General features: G+C 39.3%; 1 protein-coding gene across 1 annotated transcript; it reads left to right on the top strand.

The window, feature by feature from the left end:
• Positions 1 to 646: 646 nt before the first annotated feature.
• LOC129716789 (uncharacterized) lies at positions 647 to 1,705 on the top strand. The gene has a single exon (XM_055666625.1). The coding sequence runs from the start codon at positions 647 to 649 to the stop codon at positions 1,703 to 1,705; it is 1,059 nt and encodes a 352-aa protein (XP_055522600.1).
• The last annotated feature ends 16,056 nt before the right edge of the window (positions 1,706 to 17,761 follow it).

The following is a 17,761-nucleotide window of genomic DNA, read 5'->3' on the forward strand; positions in this document are numbered from 1 at the left end:
CTTCCTCAGTAACAGAAGTTTCCACGTAGCCGCTAACGGAGAATTGTCGAGCGCTCGCGTAGCAGAAAATGGGTTACCGCAGGGCTCTATCCTACCAATGGACCCAATTTTCAAAATAATTCCATCACACACCCGAATATTACTATACGCGGATGATGTTCTACTCATGGTTGAGGAGAAAAACCCCAGACGAGTGCGCCAACTACTTAGAAAATCTGTTAAAATTTTCACAGAATGGGCCGACAGTGTAGGTTTTGTGAAACTCTTACATATCTGTAACCAACGACACCGTAAACGTGGTAGAGCTATCTCAGTTAATAAGGTCCAGATACCTCTTGTTAGGAAAATGAAAATTCTCGGAATTCTAATTGACTCGAATCTCAACTTTCTACAACACTTCGAGGCAATTAAACAAAGCTGCTCGAAACGTATGAGAATACTGACCATGGTAGGCTCGCGCCTAATTAGGAGCAACAGATCGACACTAATAAACGTAGGCACAGCATTAATAATATCTAAGCTGCTATTTGGTGCGATACTAACTAGCAAAACTTTTGAAGCCATGGAACGCATACTATCACCTGTATACAACGATGTCGTTCGGAAGGCATCAGGTGCATTCAAAACAAGCCCCGTCTTATCCATCATGTCTGAAGCCGGCTGCCTGCCGTTTAAACTGCTACTCACCCAGCGACTAGCACAACTTACGACACGCTTAACAGAAAAAGACCCAAACATCGCCGACCTGCCTGTGACCAGAAGAGTGAACGATATTTTGCTAGAATGTACGGACACAGAATTGCCAAAGATTTGCAACGTCCAAAGAAAAACCGACAGAGAATGGTACATTAGCAAACCACAAATATGCCACGAATTAAAGGAGAACATCAAAGCTGGAACAAGCAGTACGATAGTGAGACCTATGTTCCAAAGTCTCATCTCGAACCATTACCCAAATCATAAGCAAATCTACACTGACGGATCTAAAGACGGTGACGAGGTTGGCGCCGGAATAACTGACACTCACGAAAAGCGATGTTTCTCCCTCCCAAATTATTGCAGCGTGTACTCAGCAGAAGCTTTCGCCATAAAAGCCGCTGTCACGATGGTTCACGAACAAGAGGAAGCAATTATACTAACCGACTCAGCAAGTTGTCTTGACGCACTCCTCAGTGGAAAATCAAAGCACCCGTGGATCCAATCAATCGAACGAGATCTACTGAAACGAAAAATCACACTCTGCTGGATACCTGGGCATGCTGGCATACCAGGCAATGAGGAAGCAGACTTCTTAGCAAACCAAGGACGAAAATGCACGGTTTTAAATATACCTGTCCCCTCTGTAGATGTGATACGGGGAATAAAAACAAAAATATGGACAACATGGGAACAAACATGGCACCGTACTCAGGCAGAACTGCGAAAAATCAAGGAGAAACCTTATAAATTTAACGACCGCAAATGTGCATCAGAACAACGAACCCTCACACGACTACGAACTGGACACACTCGACCGACTCATGTCCACCTAATCGAGAAGGCCCCACCCCCAACCTGTCAATACTGCGGAGTGCAATTAACAGTTCAGCACATATTGATCGACTGTCGAGGCTTGGAGGAAAAAAGGAAGAAGTATGGTATAAATGGAACACTGACAGAGATTCTAGCCAACGACGATGCAAAAGAAAAAGCAGTATTAGAATAGGTGAAGGCAACAAAAATCATCTTTTAATTAAGTAACTTTATATCTTCTAGTCTTAGGAGATGAATGAATTAATATATAAAATCTCTTTAAAATAATAAAAAAAATTAACGGGCCCAAGTGACTTCCTTGTGCAATCCCTGAAGTTGCAGAGAATGATCCAGTCAAATCGTCGCCAATTTTCACACTTGTCGTCCGTCCTGAGAGATAAGAATCCAGCCAGCTCAACAGGTTGCCAGTGAAACCAAATCGGTCCAGTTTTGCAATCGCAATACGGTGGTTAATCTTGTCAAATGCAGCAGTTAGATCAGTGTAGATCGCGTCGGTTTGAGAACTCTCAACGACGCTATCGATTACATAACCGGTGAAACAGATAAGGTTCGTCGCACAAGAACGTTTAGGGAGGAATCCATGTTGCTCCTCCGCGATGGCGTTCTGACAATGAGCAAATATTGGTTCCATAACGACTAACTCGAACAATTTGGATGTAGCACACAACGCCGATATTCCTCTGTAGTTGTCAATATTGCTACGATCATCTTTTTTTGTACCGGAAACATGTACGCCTGTTTCCAAGCTAAGGGGAATCTTCCAGAGGACATGGATAGGCGAAACAAATGCGTAAGAGGAGTTACTAGTCCAGGAATGCATTTTTTCAGTAATGTGGCAGGGATCCCATCAGGGCCGGGACAGTTAGAGTTTTTCAACTTAGTCGCAGCGGCGAGAATTGCGCGATCGTCGATATCGATCGAGGCGATGGAGCTACTTGAAAGGGCGACTTTGCTGGCGGCTGCGGATATCTGGGTAGTGGTGAGAGATTCGTCAACAAAAACACTTGCAAATTTAGCAGCAAATAGTCGGCAAATATCTGACGAATTGTCAGCTTTTTCAGTAGCAAGTTCCATGACAGACGGAAGTCCCGATTCTTTCCGCTGAGCATTCACAAAATTCCAAAACTGTTTTGGGTCGGTTTTTAATTTTCTCTCAATTTTCCGCCTATAATTGGCGTAGCACCGTCTTCTTCGAGTTTTATATTCTTGGTTAACTGACCGGTAGCGATTTCGCAAAGATAACATACCACTTACAGAATATCTCTTGAATGTGGCATTCTTAATTCGTTTCAAGTGTCTTAGCTCTGTTGACTGCCAGGGAAAATATTTTCGGGGTCGTACTCTCATTCGTGGGTCGAAACGGGCAATCATTCCGGTAACAATGGAAAGAAAATCATCTACAGCCATATCGACATCAGTGGGATTAAGATTATTAGCCCAGTCGAAAATTATCAGTGCTTCTAGCAATCCGTCGTAATCAGCACGCTTGAAGTCATAACGAGGCTGTTGGACAGGCTCCTGATAGTCTAGGCTATTCTGCTCATCAAAATTAAGAAGAAGAGCCGGATGGTGGGAAACTGTTTTAACCAATGGTGCCAAAGCATAGGTTAACCTGGGTGCGATGTCCCTGGTGGTGACCAGGGTGGGGAAATGTACTCGTACGCTACAGTATTCACACGACAGTAGCAAGATTTTTGTAATTACCACTGTGGAATGAAACACTACGCGACAGTAGCCGCTACCGAAGTTGCATACGATCTGCTTTATCTCTTGCTTTTTGTCACGAATTCAATATGAACAACATTTCTCTCGTTCACTTCTTTTTATATTGTTGTCATTGTATAGACAATCTCTGGCTCGTGTGTTATTGACTGTAGCTGTCTGTGCTATTTATTGCATTTATTACGAATTGAAGTGGAATCAATTTACTTAGCATCGAGGACGTTAATTGAATTTATAAGATTCATGCTTTTATTGTCCTGTTTTTGCTTAAATATGCTAAATTTGGATGAGACTTTCGCTACAGCGAACTCTTTTCGAATGAAAAAGTTTAGAAGTTGGGATTCAAATCTTCTGGTGTTCACGATTGATGATATTTTTCGGCAGTACATATATAGAAATTATTTATTTTCCATCTTATTGCTGTACTAAACTGTCGCATGATTGCTAATTATTGTCATTCGCACAATGCTACAGTCGAGATATCGAAGCGGCCGGAGATCGGCACAAAAGAGAATCGTTAACCATCGGTGTTGGCTTCTAGTTAAACGATTCTCTCAAATAGAGAAGCGTACAGTCGAACGCTGCTGTCGAAGTCTGCAAGAGAGGCAACAATTCTTTTCGATACGGTGTCATACAAAAATGTCAACTGTTCGACACACTGGTGGTGACAAAACAAAGATCAAGGCAGCGTCCGTTCTCGTTCACATTGTTATTAATTTGCTCGAGCATTGCGGCGTTGTATCCATCGAGAAGATTAAGTGCACAAGCATGATAGTTGGAGCGATCCGGATCGGGATAAAGGAACCCGCTTCGTTTAGGGGCCCAGTATAAATTAGGCAAGTTAAAATCTCCGATGACTACGATCTCGTCACACCTTTTTACTCTATCGTGGATAGCTAAAACGGACTGGATGTGAGTGTCGATTAGCTGCTTATCGCGTGTTCTGTCCGGTGGAAGGTAAACAACACAAATGCATAACTTTCGACCGGATAACTGGACCGATACCCAAACTTGTTCGAGGATGTTCCAGGCCGCGTCGACGATTTTCCGGGGCTACAAGCTGCGACAAACAGCGATGAGTACACCTCCACCGGTCTTCTTTTGGCTGTTTTGGGGGCCGCGATCGCAACGGAAACCCTCATACTCGGCTCCTAACAGGTGGGAAGATAAGGTGCGATCGTCAAGCCATGTTTCCGTTAATGCGACGGAGTCGTAGTGACTGTCAGAAAAGGCGAGCAGGTAGTCATCGATGTTCGAGTTCATGCCGCAAGCGTTTTGGTAGTACAGGTGCAGAGGTGAGTTTGTGAATACGAAATCCTCGGTCCAATAATCGGCTGGGACGCCGAGTTGTCAAGTGTTCTGAAATGTAAACACGGATTTTGGCGGTTGTCAGGAGCGTAAAGTGTACGGTACTTATCTTGTGCGAGAGTCGGTTGACTCTCGCTGTCCATAATAAAAGCATTTGTCGTTTTCAGTTACGACCTAAAACAAGCCATTTTATTCATTTTGAAGCGAATCGGAGAGGGTCGTTGCATTTACCTCATCACTTGACATGGAATGACCCATATCCATAATGGTATGACACCCCTCCCTCTTCTACAAGGAAGGGGTCCCATACAAATGAAGCTCGAATTTCGCACAGCTCGAGAACCAATCAAGCAAATATAACCAAATTTGGCAAGTGAATGTTTTTAGGTGTAACAAACATGTCCATAATGTTCCGACACCCTTCCTTCTTCTGGCATGTTTCCAAATACCATTTCGAAATCCAAGATGGCGGCTTCCGGTTTCTGAAACAAAACGACAAATGACCAAATACCACTCAACATGGGTATTTCCGGAATTGTTATGATGCACTGAAGCCACAAATCGACCTGAGACAACATTTTTAATTGTAAGATGACGAATTCCGGTCTCTGGAAAACAGCCGAAAATAACTAAATAACACCCAATATGGGAGTTTCTTAAACCAGAATGTCGCTTATGGAGCCAGAAATTGTCTACAAATTCCGTTTCGAAATATTCTTCAACCAAAAAAAATCCAAAATGGCGGTTTCTGGTTTGCGAAAAACAGCGGCAAATGACCAAATACCACCCAGTATGGGTATTTCCGGAATTGTTATGATGCACAGAAGCCACAAATAGACCTCAGACAACATTTTGAATTGTAAGATGGCGACTTCATATTTCAAGAGAAGAAGAACGTAAACAACACTTTGTGCAACTTTTTGTGACACATTGTGTAAGAACAAAGAGCTTCAGTTTGAGCAGTTTGCGTTGCGTTGCGGGTAGAAAAAAAAAGCAGAGAAAAGGAACCAAGAAATTGATTTTTCGGAATTTTTCAGCCGAAAGAAATGGATTTCGGAAAATGGAAAAAGAAGTTGAGAAGGAGAGGGAAGTAGATTAATGTACAAGGGCAATATATATTTTTGATAATCCATTTAAACACAATTCTCTATGGCGTGGACGTGTTTCTTAGAACATGTTATGCACGTCCAGACATGTTACTATCCCGGCTACATGCATGCTGATACTGTTCATTTGGGTGGTAATGACATGTATGGCAAAAAATTCCCTTCGTCGCATTTAGGAGTTTGCTCAGTCGCAAAGTGAAACTTCGACCGCTTTAAGGCATCTCTTCCCGGAGTCCGATTGAGCTGATATTGAAAACATTTTTTGAGTAGACGAAATAATGCTTACGTGTTCCCGAAGTTTAGTTTAGCTAAAGTTTAGTATGGGTACTTTTTTCGAAGACAAAACTTTTGAGCCCTACTTCTAAACGAAATTCGGAAAGTCGATTTCTATTGCCACCAAACCAGTAAAATGATTTAAATTTAACACAATAATCGTTTTACCAAAACGAACATACCGCGTAGAAAATAGAATAATTACACCGCATCAATACATCCAACATCAGGAGACCCGAGTGAATGAATTTATTTATTTCGTCAAGCAAATGTAGACTACAGTTATAATAATACAACGTTTTCTTATATTCTGTACATTACTTCCAGTAGTTAGTCATTTTTTGATTTACCAACAAAAAAAGCAACATAAACCAACATTAGCATACATATAAGTGTCATAGGTTATTGCACACGTTAGTCAAATCCGACAATCATTCAAACAAAGAAAGGTACAATGTGTAGTGTCGCACATTTTGGCTAATGCACAAAGAATATTTTTTTGGTGCGAAAGAAATACAAAAGAGCGAAAGAAGAGAACACGAAAAAATATCGGGAGTGGCACACACGGTTTGATGGCAAATGTGTTGTGTACAAATTTGTGTGGCTCTGTCTGCACTACGGTAAATTCCAGTCCTGCATGCAGCAATGTCCATTTTGGCAGTGTAGGGAACACTGATAAAAGAAAAGAAAAGAGAGAGAGTGAGAGAGAGAAAGATAGACTACAAAAGAGAGAGCGTAGGAAAAGCAACAAAAAATAAAAGTCAGTCGTATGATTAACATTCACTGAGAAGGACGTTTCGATCATGATTGTCGAAAATCCAGAAAATGGATGGACAAGACACTACAGGCAGGAGTGCGCATATCTGACCTCGTTGACCTACATTGTATACATATTCACCTCGTTGAAAGTAAGATATTCAGAAAGACCCTTCCTGTGTCATGTGAAGCATTTCATCCGATGATGAACGGCTTGTTGACTGCTTGGTAGTACCGTACAAGTGCGCAGATTTTGAGAGGCGGAATATGGTCGGGTCACCGAGTAAGCGAATGCGATGACCATTTCTTGTTTCTCGTTGGACGTCTGGACTTCCGCTATTATGGCAACGACCGTTACGTTGAATCAATTCTGTAGTTCTGTGTGTATTTGATTACTCTACTAAACAGAGTTGCCGTCCTAGGTCTAGGCTGAGTGTTGGAGTTGATCAACCTAGTTTTTGAGTCCGCAAGTCCAAGAACCCTCGTGATGTTCTTGGACCAGAGCAACGGTTTGTTGCTCTTTTTCTAAAAACGCTGGAGACCCCTTAGAGTGATGAAAATTCTTCATCTTTAGAGAAAATTGGACGGTTTTCCCTGCTACCTTGCGGTTTACGCGCCACTCCAGTGCAGAAATGCCGTCGGTCTGATCCTGGATGAATCGCATGTCTTCATGCTTGTCATTCTCCTCAGTATGTGAAAGGAGAGGAGAAAAAATTCACCGCGCACTTCCCTTCCAGTATGTGCCTGCGTGTAGCAAATGTTTTCACCACACTGCTTCTTTCTCACTCCAAAAAGTCTCAACCAGCTCACAGAGACGCAAACACACTTCCAGCTCACCTCACATCTGATAGAAACAAGAGGGGTGAATCAATCTACAGAGAAAACGCAGAAGTGCACAACAGTGTCCACTGGCGAGTAGTCCGGAAGGTGAAAAAAAACCTACCGGGCAAAAGTGTAGTCCTCGTGTAGCTACACTGCGAAAACGAATTCCACCAGAGTAAATTCGACCGGCACGAGCGGCACGAGCAACGCAGTCTATTTTTTTTTCTCCCAATCTCTTTTCCTCTCTTGCCATGCTCAAGAAACCAACTGTGAAACGCACCGCAGATAGCTCTGCAGTGTAATTATTGTGCGTGATGTCGACACGTGTGAGAAAGTACACCATAGTTCATTGTCTCGCAAGAGAGAGATTTAAGATTTCACCGTAGTGCATTCAGGTAGCTCAACAGATAAAAATCGTTTGTCGCACTCTTCTAGCATCCTGCATCGAATCGTGCCCATCCGCAAACTGTTTCTTGGATAGAAGTTTGGTTGGGTGCCTTCGTGATGGCGATGTTAATAGCCTCAACCATTTCTCTGTAAGCAACTCCCACCGAGGGTCTAGGGAATGAGGGACCATCCCCATTGTGGACTCGAAATTTTGCATTCGCTGGACGATCGGCGCTATTATTTGGAGACGGGAAGTCATCCGATCGTTGTCGCTTAACAGCAGCTTGACCTTGTAGGTTTGGTCGGCCGGAGGATCGGAGGACGTGCATTTTGACTTAATCCCTTAGGTGGCCTTGTTTCAAATATGCCCCGTACCTGCGCTTTTGTGCGTTGGAGAGACGCTTCGCTCTCTCCTTACGCGGAGCAAACAGACTAGAAAATGCGTGTGCTTTGGGGAATCGAGGTTCATGGAGAAAGCGGATGGACATTCTTGTAGCCCTGTGTCCTGCCTTCTTCTCCTGATTAGGAAGTGTTCGTTCGACCACTTTCTCCGTCTCCTTTGACTGTTTTTGTTAAAATTGTTTGTATTGCTTATATTGTCCATGTGAATCTCACGAGAAACTAGGATAATATAGATCCGCTGCGTCAGAGCCCCGCTTAAGGCAGTAGGGGCAGAGGTACAGTGGAGAGTGCCCTGGAACTCCACTGGCTCCGTTTGCGGCTAGAATATTTTATTAATTTATTAATCCTCCGGCACGAATCGCATGACACCTTAAATAAGGGGATTATCCATTTTTTACATCATAGCCATGCATAGTAGCCATTACAACTATTTTCCTTTGCAGGGGCTTTGGACCCTTTGCTTTGGTTCTCAATAGTTCAAGTTCATTCGTACGAGTACTAAAGAATCCATTGCAGGCGGAGGTGAAATCGCTTCACTCTTAATTGAACGTTTTAACTAATTTACGTTTTAACTATTTTTTGATTTCAACTTTAAACTTTTGATTTTAACTTCTTTTCGCTAAACTGTTTCACTGTTTTGTTGTTCTGCTTTTTTCTGTTTTGCTGTTTCACGGTTTGGCTGTTTCACCGATATACTGATTCGTTTTTTTTCTGATTTACAATATTTACTATTTCACTCTTTTATTGTTTTAGTCTTCAGTATTTTACTGTTTTGCAAAATTTAAAAAATTAAAGACGGTGGAGATTGTTTGTAGATTTGTAACTTTCTTTATCAGTTCCAAACGAAGCCACCACGCAAAACGGGTCTGAGCGCGTCTTCTAATGCCTGAAATATCACGCTTTCGCAAGAAGATTTCGGAAATAAATGGCAGTAATTTACATACAACAGACATTTTCCATTACTTTGTCGATTGCTCGCTGTTGCTGTACAGTAGTTGCAACACGGCTCCTGGCAACGTGACGAAAATTCAAGAGCAATTTCGTTACACATGACTTACTTCACTCTGTCACTTACACTCGTAATTAAACTTCCATCACTTTATGCACTCGTCTGTCGAGGGAACGCAAATGTGTAATTATGACTTCGCAACGGCGAATGAAGTTGTTTTTTTCTTTCGTGAAAGAAGGTGTTGAAATGGTATTTTGTCTGCCTTTTCACTCGAAAAATGCGCGCCGAAGGCAAACAAAGCTTGAAACTATTTATCCAACTAATTTTCACCCTTTTGACATTTCTTCGTTAGCAAATGCTTTTGTTTCAACGAGCGCTCATCTGCTCCTCTCTTTTCCCCCAGATCCGTTCGCTGTAGATTCTATTCGAAGCAAAAGAAGCACAGCGAGGAAAGTTGATTATCCCGTCCCGCTTTGCTGCATGGCAGCGTACTCAGGATCTTGCTTTTCACCAACGGCAACCGCACTTGAAAGCTTGTCGTTATTGTTTAAACAGTTTTCCAGTGCAAATTTCGGGCGGTCGGGCAGGACAGTGGCAGACAGCGGAAAGCCCCGGAAAACTTTTCCTTTTACCACTGTCTAAGCCACTCAGAGAGCAAGTACAACGCTACAGACAGGCACATCGGAATCAGACGTAAACGGAAAAGACTTGAAATTTTGAACTTTTCCTTCAGCACGTGCTCCAGCATGCCTGGATCGCACACACACTCACATGGCACGCTCGGAAATCAAGCAAGCTGCCAGTCGGAATGCACTTTGCAAGAAACTCTCCCACCACTTGAATGGAAAAATAGAACGTTTAACTCCATTTTGTCATCATCATCTTCATCATCATCATCATCATCATCACCGTCATCACTAGCGGCAAACCCCGTCTTTAGAAGCATTATTACCACATTCAGCAATCGTCGTTGTGGCCATCTGTCCGAAAAAGTAGCATTGATGTGCAATCAGCAAATTTTGCCATTTTTCCATTCCGCCCACCGTTGTCGGGGAGAAAAATGCGACAAGCCAATTTTCCAAAAAATAAGAGGTCGGCAACTTTTATTCCTGCCTTTCGTGGCCACAGCAGGTGACAGATGTCGTCCCCTCACAGGAAAAGTAGAATGATTTGGTTTAATATAGGATAATGTTGTCATCTTGGGCGCAATGGATTGTTTTGTTGCCGGTCGAATTGTTTGAAATCTCGCACCCAGCACCCTGCTGCGATGCACCATCAGCTCTCCGTGATGTATTTTCCGTTGCAGACAACAGGAAATATACATTATCTCGGAATGAAAAAGCTTCCATTCGAGTGGCATTGAATCCTGCCTCCGTCAATAAATCATGAAAAGTACATTGCACAGCAAAAGCAAAGCACTTTAGGTCGGTTGGATACCGCCCTTCCGCACATACCACACACACACATTCGGGAGTGCACAATCTCATTGATGATGTGTGTTTGTCAATATAATTCCCATTTATTTACTCTGCCAGTCGAACCGGTTACCGGTTCATATTTCTCTGTCTTGCTGTGTGTCATCGAAGTAAATCCTTTCGTCGTTCGTCGTTTCCTGTCACTGCCCCAAGTACGATTTGAACACGGAAAGAAAGTTCCATCGATTCTCAATCGCCACTGGGATCAGGAGACGACAGATGTGGGTGGAGGAGGAAATAATTTTCTTTTATTATTGCAGTTTTCACTTACTTACAAGTGTACATATTTCATGCCATACCGAGCGGTGCTCGGTTCTTCCCGGGGGGGGAAATCGATGATGCCGTTAGAAGTTGTTGCTTTTTTGCGACGAGGATTTCAGCAATTTGCTCTTGTCGGCTTAGCAGTAATGGGGATTTATTTTCTCCCATTCGGTGGAAAATTACTATCAAATCGATGGATATTATTTCCGCTATAGGATTCCGCCGGCAACAAACAATGGAGTATTGATCAAAATGGATGAAAATACGGAAGTTTTTCTATTTAAATTTAGTTGCAATCGGCCTAAAACATTCGTGGTCCAGAAAATGGGTGACATGATCCAAGTAGTACTAAGCCTCTAATTACTCGGGTAGGTATATCAAGTATCTAGGTTGTCAGCATCGATTCATTAAGCGACACCTCAAACGACTTGGAACTAAAACTAGTTTATTAGTGAAAATATCTATGAAAAAAAGTCATGAAAAGAGAACCGTTCATTTTTGGCATGGTTCAATCTTGGCAACAGGAAAATTCTGCCGTGTCGTGTTTGGCAAAATCGAACGGGGTCTGTATTTTGATTATTTTTTGCAGCTCTCTATTTTAGTAGAAAAAATATTCTCTTTAACATTAATGAATACCTTTCATTCTAGACCTTCCAAAAAAGCTTCACCTTCAAGACCTCAAAACAGACTAAGCTCATGAAAGCGAATATTAGTTGACCTATTGGGACGGGGAGATTCTGTCAATTTTTTTGCTACTGCTATACAGGATATCACAGCAGGCAGTCTGTGCCAGGCGTGCTTCGATTTTGAAACTTTTATTCAATTTTCACTGTTTAACAATGAAATGATAATGCTAATTGAGGAATCACAAAATTGTCCATCATTTTATCAATCCAATGACATATTGATTATTGTAATCCATCATTTGGTTACATCAGTATTACCGTTTGAAATATTTCATTCCAACGTTACACCTTGGTTTCATTTTCCGCAGAATGTTTCTCCATATAGTGCGGTTAAACGTAGTTCTACGTCAAAAAACGGATTACCTCTTGGGGCAAGACACTATTGATATATTACGAAGTATTCCCAATATTCAATATTACAAAGTATTTATCTTTACATTTTTAGGGCACCCCTCCTTTATATCTTAGCTCATTGACGTCAGCTTATCGTTGGAGGGTTGTCAATTGACAGATAAACGATAAATATCAAATATATCAACCAATATCGAGTATTATTATCGAAATAATTTTCGTGAAAATGAAGGTGTCTAGCCCCTAGGATTATCTTGAATAAAAATGTGTATGCAAGTTATGACTTGCATCTAAATGAATATTGAAAGATAGCACTTCTGCATTGTTATTAGTTATAAGGCTTGCCGTCTGTAGACACTCACACTAGCACTGGGCTTGTTTTTTGCCTTAAACTTTTTTCTTTCTCTTCCAATATTCAACATTTTAGAACGGAAAGGGGGGGGAGAAGGATGACATAAAATGAGAATAATAATTGTAACATGAAGCATTCTTTTATATACACATGATTTTTCCAACGCGGCGACGGGTTAAACTTTTCATTTTCAACTCTGGTTTAATAGCATTTCCCACAGTTATTTGAATTTGAAGACTAAATTCCTTCGTGCTAGCTCAAATACGTGACTAGTGAGATTTACACTTCCGGCGTGTCATTACGAAAGAAAAAAAGGAAAAAGTAAAAAGTAAAAAGTAAAAAGTAAAAAGTGAAAAGAAAAAAGTAAAAAGTAAAAAGTAAAAAGTAAAAAGTAAAAAGTAAAATGCAAAAAGTAAAAATTAAAAAGTAAAAAGTATAAAGTAAAAAGTAAAAAGTAAAAAGTAAAAAGTAAAAAGTAAAAAGTAAAAAGTAAAAAGTAAAAAGTAAAAAGTAAAAAGTAAAAAGTAAAAAGTAAAAAGTAAAAAGTAAAAAGTAAAAAGTAAAAAGTAAAAAGTAAAAAGTAAAAAGTAAAAAGTAAAAAGTAAAAAGTAAAAAGTAAAAAGTAAAAAGTAAAAAGTAAAAAGTAAAAAGTAAAAAGTAAAAAGTAAAAAGTAAAAAGTAAAAAGTAAAAAGTAAAAAGTAAAACGTAAAAAGTAAAAAGTAAAAAGTGAAAAGTAAAAACTAAAAAGTAAAAAGTAAAAAGTAAAAAAAAAGTAAAAAGTAAAAAGTAAAAAGTAAAAAGTAAAAAGTAAAAAGTAAAATGCAAAAAGTAAAAATTAAAAAGTAAAAAGTAAAAAGTAAAAAGTAAAAAGTAAAAAGTAAAAAGTAAAAAGTAAAAAGTAAAAAGTAAAAAGTAAAAAGTAAAAAGTAAAAAGTAAAAAGTAAAAAGTAAAAAGTAAAAAGTAAAAAGTAAAAAGTAAAAAGTAAAAAGTAAAAAGTAAAAAGTAAAAAGTAAAAAGTAAAAAGTAAAAAGTAAAAAGTAAAAAGTAAAAAGTAAAAAGTAAAAAGTAAAAAGTAAAAAGTAAAAAGTAAAAGTAAAAAGTAAAAAGTAAAAAGTAAAAAGTAAAAAGTAAAAAGTAAAAAGTAAAAAGTAAAAAGTAAAAAGTAAAAAGTAAAAAGTAAAAAGTAAAAAGTAAAAAGTAAAGAGTAAAAAGTAAATAGTAAAAAGTAAAAAGTAAAAAGTAAAAAGTAAAAAGTAAAAAGTAAAAAGTAAAAAGTAAAAAGTAAAAAGTAAAAAGTAAAAAGTAAAAAGTAAAAAGTAAAAAGTAAAAAGTAAAAAGTAAAAAGTAAAAAGTAAAAAGTAAAAAGTAAAAAGTAAAAAGTAAAAAGTAAAAAGTGAAAAGTAAAAAGTAAAAAGTAAAAAGTAAAAAGTAAAAAGTAAAAAGTAAAAAGTAAAAAGTAAAAAGTAAAAAGTAAAAAGTAAAAAGTGAAAGTAAAAAGTAATAAGTAATAAGTAAAAAGTAAAAAGTAAAAAGTATAAAGTAAAAAGTAAAAAGTAAAAAGTAAAAAGTAAAAAGTAAAAAGTAAAAAGTAAAAAGTAAAAAGTAAAAAGTAAAAAGTAAAATGTAAAAAGTAAAAAGTAAAAAGTAAAAAGTAAAAAGTAAAAAGTAAAAAGTAAAAAGTATAAAGTAAAAAGTAAAAAGGAAAAAGTTAAAAGTAAAAAGAAAAAAGTAAAAAGTAAAAAGTAAAAAGTAACAAGTAAAAAGTAAAAGGTGAAGAGTAAAAAGTAAAAAGTAAAAAGTAAAAAATAAAAAAAAAAGTTTAAAGTAAAAAGTAAAAAGTAAAAAGTAAAATGTAATAAGAAAAAAAGTATTAAAAAAGAATAAAAAATTAAAGTAATAAGTCAAAGTTAAAATCGAAAAATCGAAAAAACAGAAAGTAAAGGTTAAAAAGTAAAAACGAAAAAGTGAAAGGTATCTAATGAGGAACAAACCATAAAACGAAAAATAATACAGTATTCACCCGATTATATCTGTACCCGATTTTATTTGCCCCCGATTTTACCTGCCTCCGATTTTATCACATTTTCACCCGATTTTATCATCATAAAACATTTCATTAAAAAAATGTCAGGGTGAACTGATTTTCTATTACGCTTCAATATTTAAGATATTTTTCATAATTCTGTGTATCATTCTGGATGCAGTTTACATTAAAAATTCAACCGATGCACAATGTTACATTTTGCTGTGATCGTGCGATTAATTGAATAGTGATACAAATGTTTATTATAACCGTATAATATGTTCGGAGAAGTTTCAAAATATTTAAAAACGCATCTTTTGATGTAGAAAGCTGGGTGATCAATCCTCCTAAAAGTGAGATTTTTTCCCTTGTAGGAGCCTATGACCACTGCTACCATTAGTTAGATATATTGTGCTATACTCCGCGTTACTTTATATGCACTGTCAGTTCGTTCAATCACTATGGGTATCAGTGATAGTCGCCCCCAGACTTTGCATTTCACCCCAAAAAGGTATAGCTTCTTTGATGAAGTTCCTTACCTTCGTTAGTTCAGCAGACCATATCTCTTTAGACGTAAGGACACCTTTTCCAAGAATACGCAGTCTTCGCTGAATCATTGCGCTGCACTGGCATAGTAAGTGTTCTGAGGTTTCTACTTCAGAATTACAGAAACGACATATGTTATTTGTCAGTTTACCTATTTTTTTAAGGTGATACATACTCGGACAGTGTCCAGTCAGTAGGCCAGTTAAGTTACTCAGATCAGCTTTATTCATACTGAGTAGGTTCCGTGTTATTCTATTACATGGTGTAATGAATAGATTAGATTGTCTTGCTTTGGAATAAGCCTTCCAGTTGGCATCAATCATCATTGATTCCCAGCCTCTTAGCTCAGATTTCAAACAAGATGAAGATACCCCACAGAATGGCACCGGCCCGACGAAAGCAGTTGAAGAACCAATTCTTGCTAAGAGATCGGCTTTTTCATTACCTTCTATACCACAGTGACCAGGCGCCCAGTATAGATTAACAACGTTTGTTACAGTTAGTTCTCGTAGGGATTGAATACAATCCCATACCAACTTCGACTGACATGTGTATGCTTTTAAAGCATTGAGAGCTGCTTGACTATCTGAGAAAATACAGATATTGCCATACTTATATTTCCTAGCTAAGCAAATATTTGTGCATGTTAAAATAACTTTTTTTAAGCTTGAAAAACAGTGGCCCACTGTCCCATTGGAATTAATACATTGATTCCTGATCCAATGACCCCAGCGCCTGTAGATTCGCTCGATTCGATTGGCTCTAAAAGCCATCTGTATAAAAAATGACTGATCCTGGACGAACTTTAGGACCTTCTTTTTCCCATTCGGTGCGATTGGATTCAATCACTTTGAAAGGAACACTGAAGTTAGTCCTAGAGTCCATCCGATCTTCATTCATTGTTACTAAGGTGTTCAGTTGGAAATTATTGAGGATTCGTAAATGTCCCTGTAGATCTTCTTCCTGAAAAAATTTAACACGTTTGAGCCTAAGAGCACCTTTTTCGGCTTCAAGTTGTACATATTGATGCAAGTGTAGAAGATATAAAAGAGCTTCTAAGGCTTTGGATGGAGCACTGGCCATTGCTCCTGTTGTTGATAAGCATGCCAGTCGTTGTAGTTTATCTAGCTTCTTCTGAGCTGATATTTGTGTGGTTTTGGGCCACCACACTAGCGAAGCATATGTTATTCTGGGTCTCACTATTGCTGAGTATATCCAGTTTCAAAATATTTGAAAACGCATCATCCTCGGCTTGAGTCCCCACTTTTTGCCAAATGTATTGCTGCAAGCCCAAAGAGCGTTGTTTGCCTTTGAGATTGCATACTCTAGATGGTCGTTCCAGTTGAGCTTATGGTCGAGCATTGCACCTAGGTACTTGGTGCTCTTGGATAGCACCAACTGTGTTTCTCCCAACTTAAAAGTTGCAATATTATATTTTCTTTTTCTTGTAAATGGGATTATGACTGTTTTAGATGGATTGACGTTTAGTCCTTCCAACTTGCACCATTTGAGTGTGTAATTTAGGGCGGATTTCATTCTATCAGTAATAGTAGACTCGCATTTACCCCTAACTAAAAAAGTAATGTCATCAGCGAACCCAATGACTTCGTATCCTAGGTTTGTTAAGTTGTTAAGAAGATCATCGACTACAAGAGACCACAATAGAGGAGATAAAACCCCTCCTTGCGGGCAACCTCTTGTTGGTTTTGTCGTTAAAGTTGATGTTCCTAAATTGGCTGTGATTAACCGATTATCTAACATAGCAGGTGTCCAGTTCGAGATGCACATGTCAAACCCTCGATTTAACATAGCTTTCTTCATAGATTCATGGGAAGCGTTGTCAAATGCTCCCTCAATATCAAGAAAAGCTGCCAGTGAGATTTTTTAACATCAAAAGACTTCTCTAGTTTTGAAACCAACGTGTGGAGTGCTGTTTCAGTTGATTTACCAGCTTGGTAGGCAAACTGGAATTTGCTCAATGGTCTACTGTTCAAATATGATAATTTTATATGTAGATTGAAGGTCAAATTGCTTCAAATGGTGAGTCGACAGCTTGGAAGGAGCGTCAAACTTAGCTCCGGTCCTCACAAGTTCCTATCTCACGCCTCCACGAGTCATATGGTACAATAGACTACCAGTTATAACATGGACACAACTGGTTGTCGTTGCCTGGGCAATGTTGACATCCGACAATAGCTAAGTGAGAAGGTGCGACGCGATCGTTGGCGCGGTAACCATATCTCGGCGGTAGAGGAAATGCTTCGCCAACCCGAGCGTCTGTCCACCAAGATGGTGCGGCTCAAAACAGCGTCTGATCTCCATGATAGGAGCGGCTGATCAACGTCCTGGTGTCAGCGTGGGACTCTAACCAGAGCTGACACGATGGCCCTCCGGCGAGACAGGGGGTTGGGGAAGGCCCAACAAGCTGCCCCGAAAAACACCAAATGTTGCAAATATCGAAAAAGTTAACACGGATCGGAACAATCGGCATAGACCTAGGCGACGAAATAAGGACTACGATTGGAAACTCGGTACATGGAACTGCAGATCGTTAGGCTTTCACGGCTGCGACAGGATCATATATGATGAACTAAATCCACGCAACTTCGAAATCGTAGCACTGCAGGAACTTTGCTGGTCGGGACAGAAGGTATGGAAAAGCGGGCATCGAGAGGCTACCTTTTATCAGAGCTGTGGCACTACCAACGAGCTTAGAACGGGCTTTATAGTGCTCGGTAGGATGCGCCAACGCGTGATCGGGTGGCAGCCGATCAGTGCGAGGATGTGTAAGTTGAGCAAGGGCCGGT

Source organism: Wyeomyia smithii, chromosome 1 (assembly GCF_029784165.1).
Source record: "Wyeomyia smithii strain HCP4-BCI-WySm-NY-G18 chromosome 1, ASM2978416v1, whole genome shotgun sequence".
NCBI lineage: Eukaryota > Metazoa > Arthropoda > Insecta > Diptera > Culicidae > Wyeomyia > Wyeomyia smithii.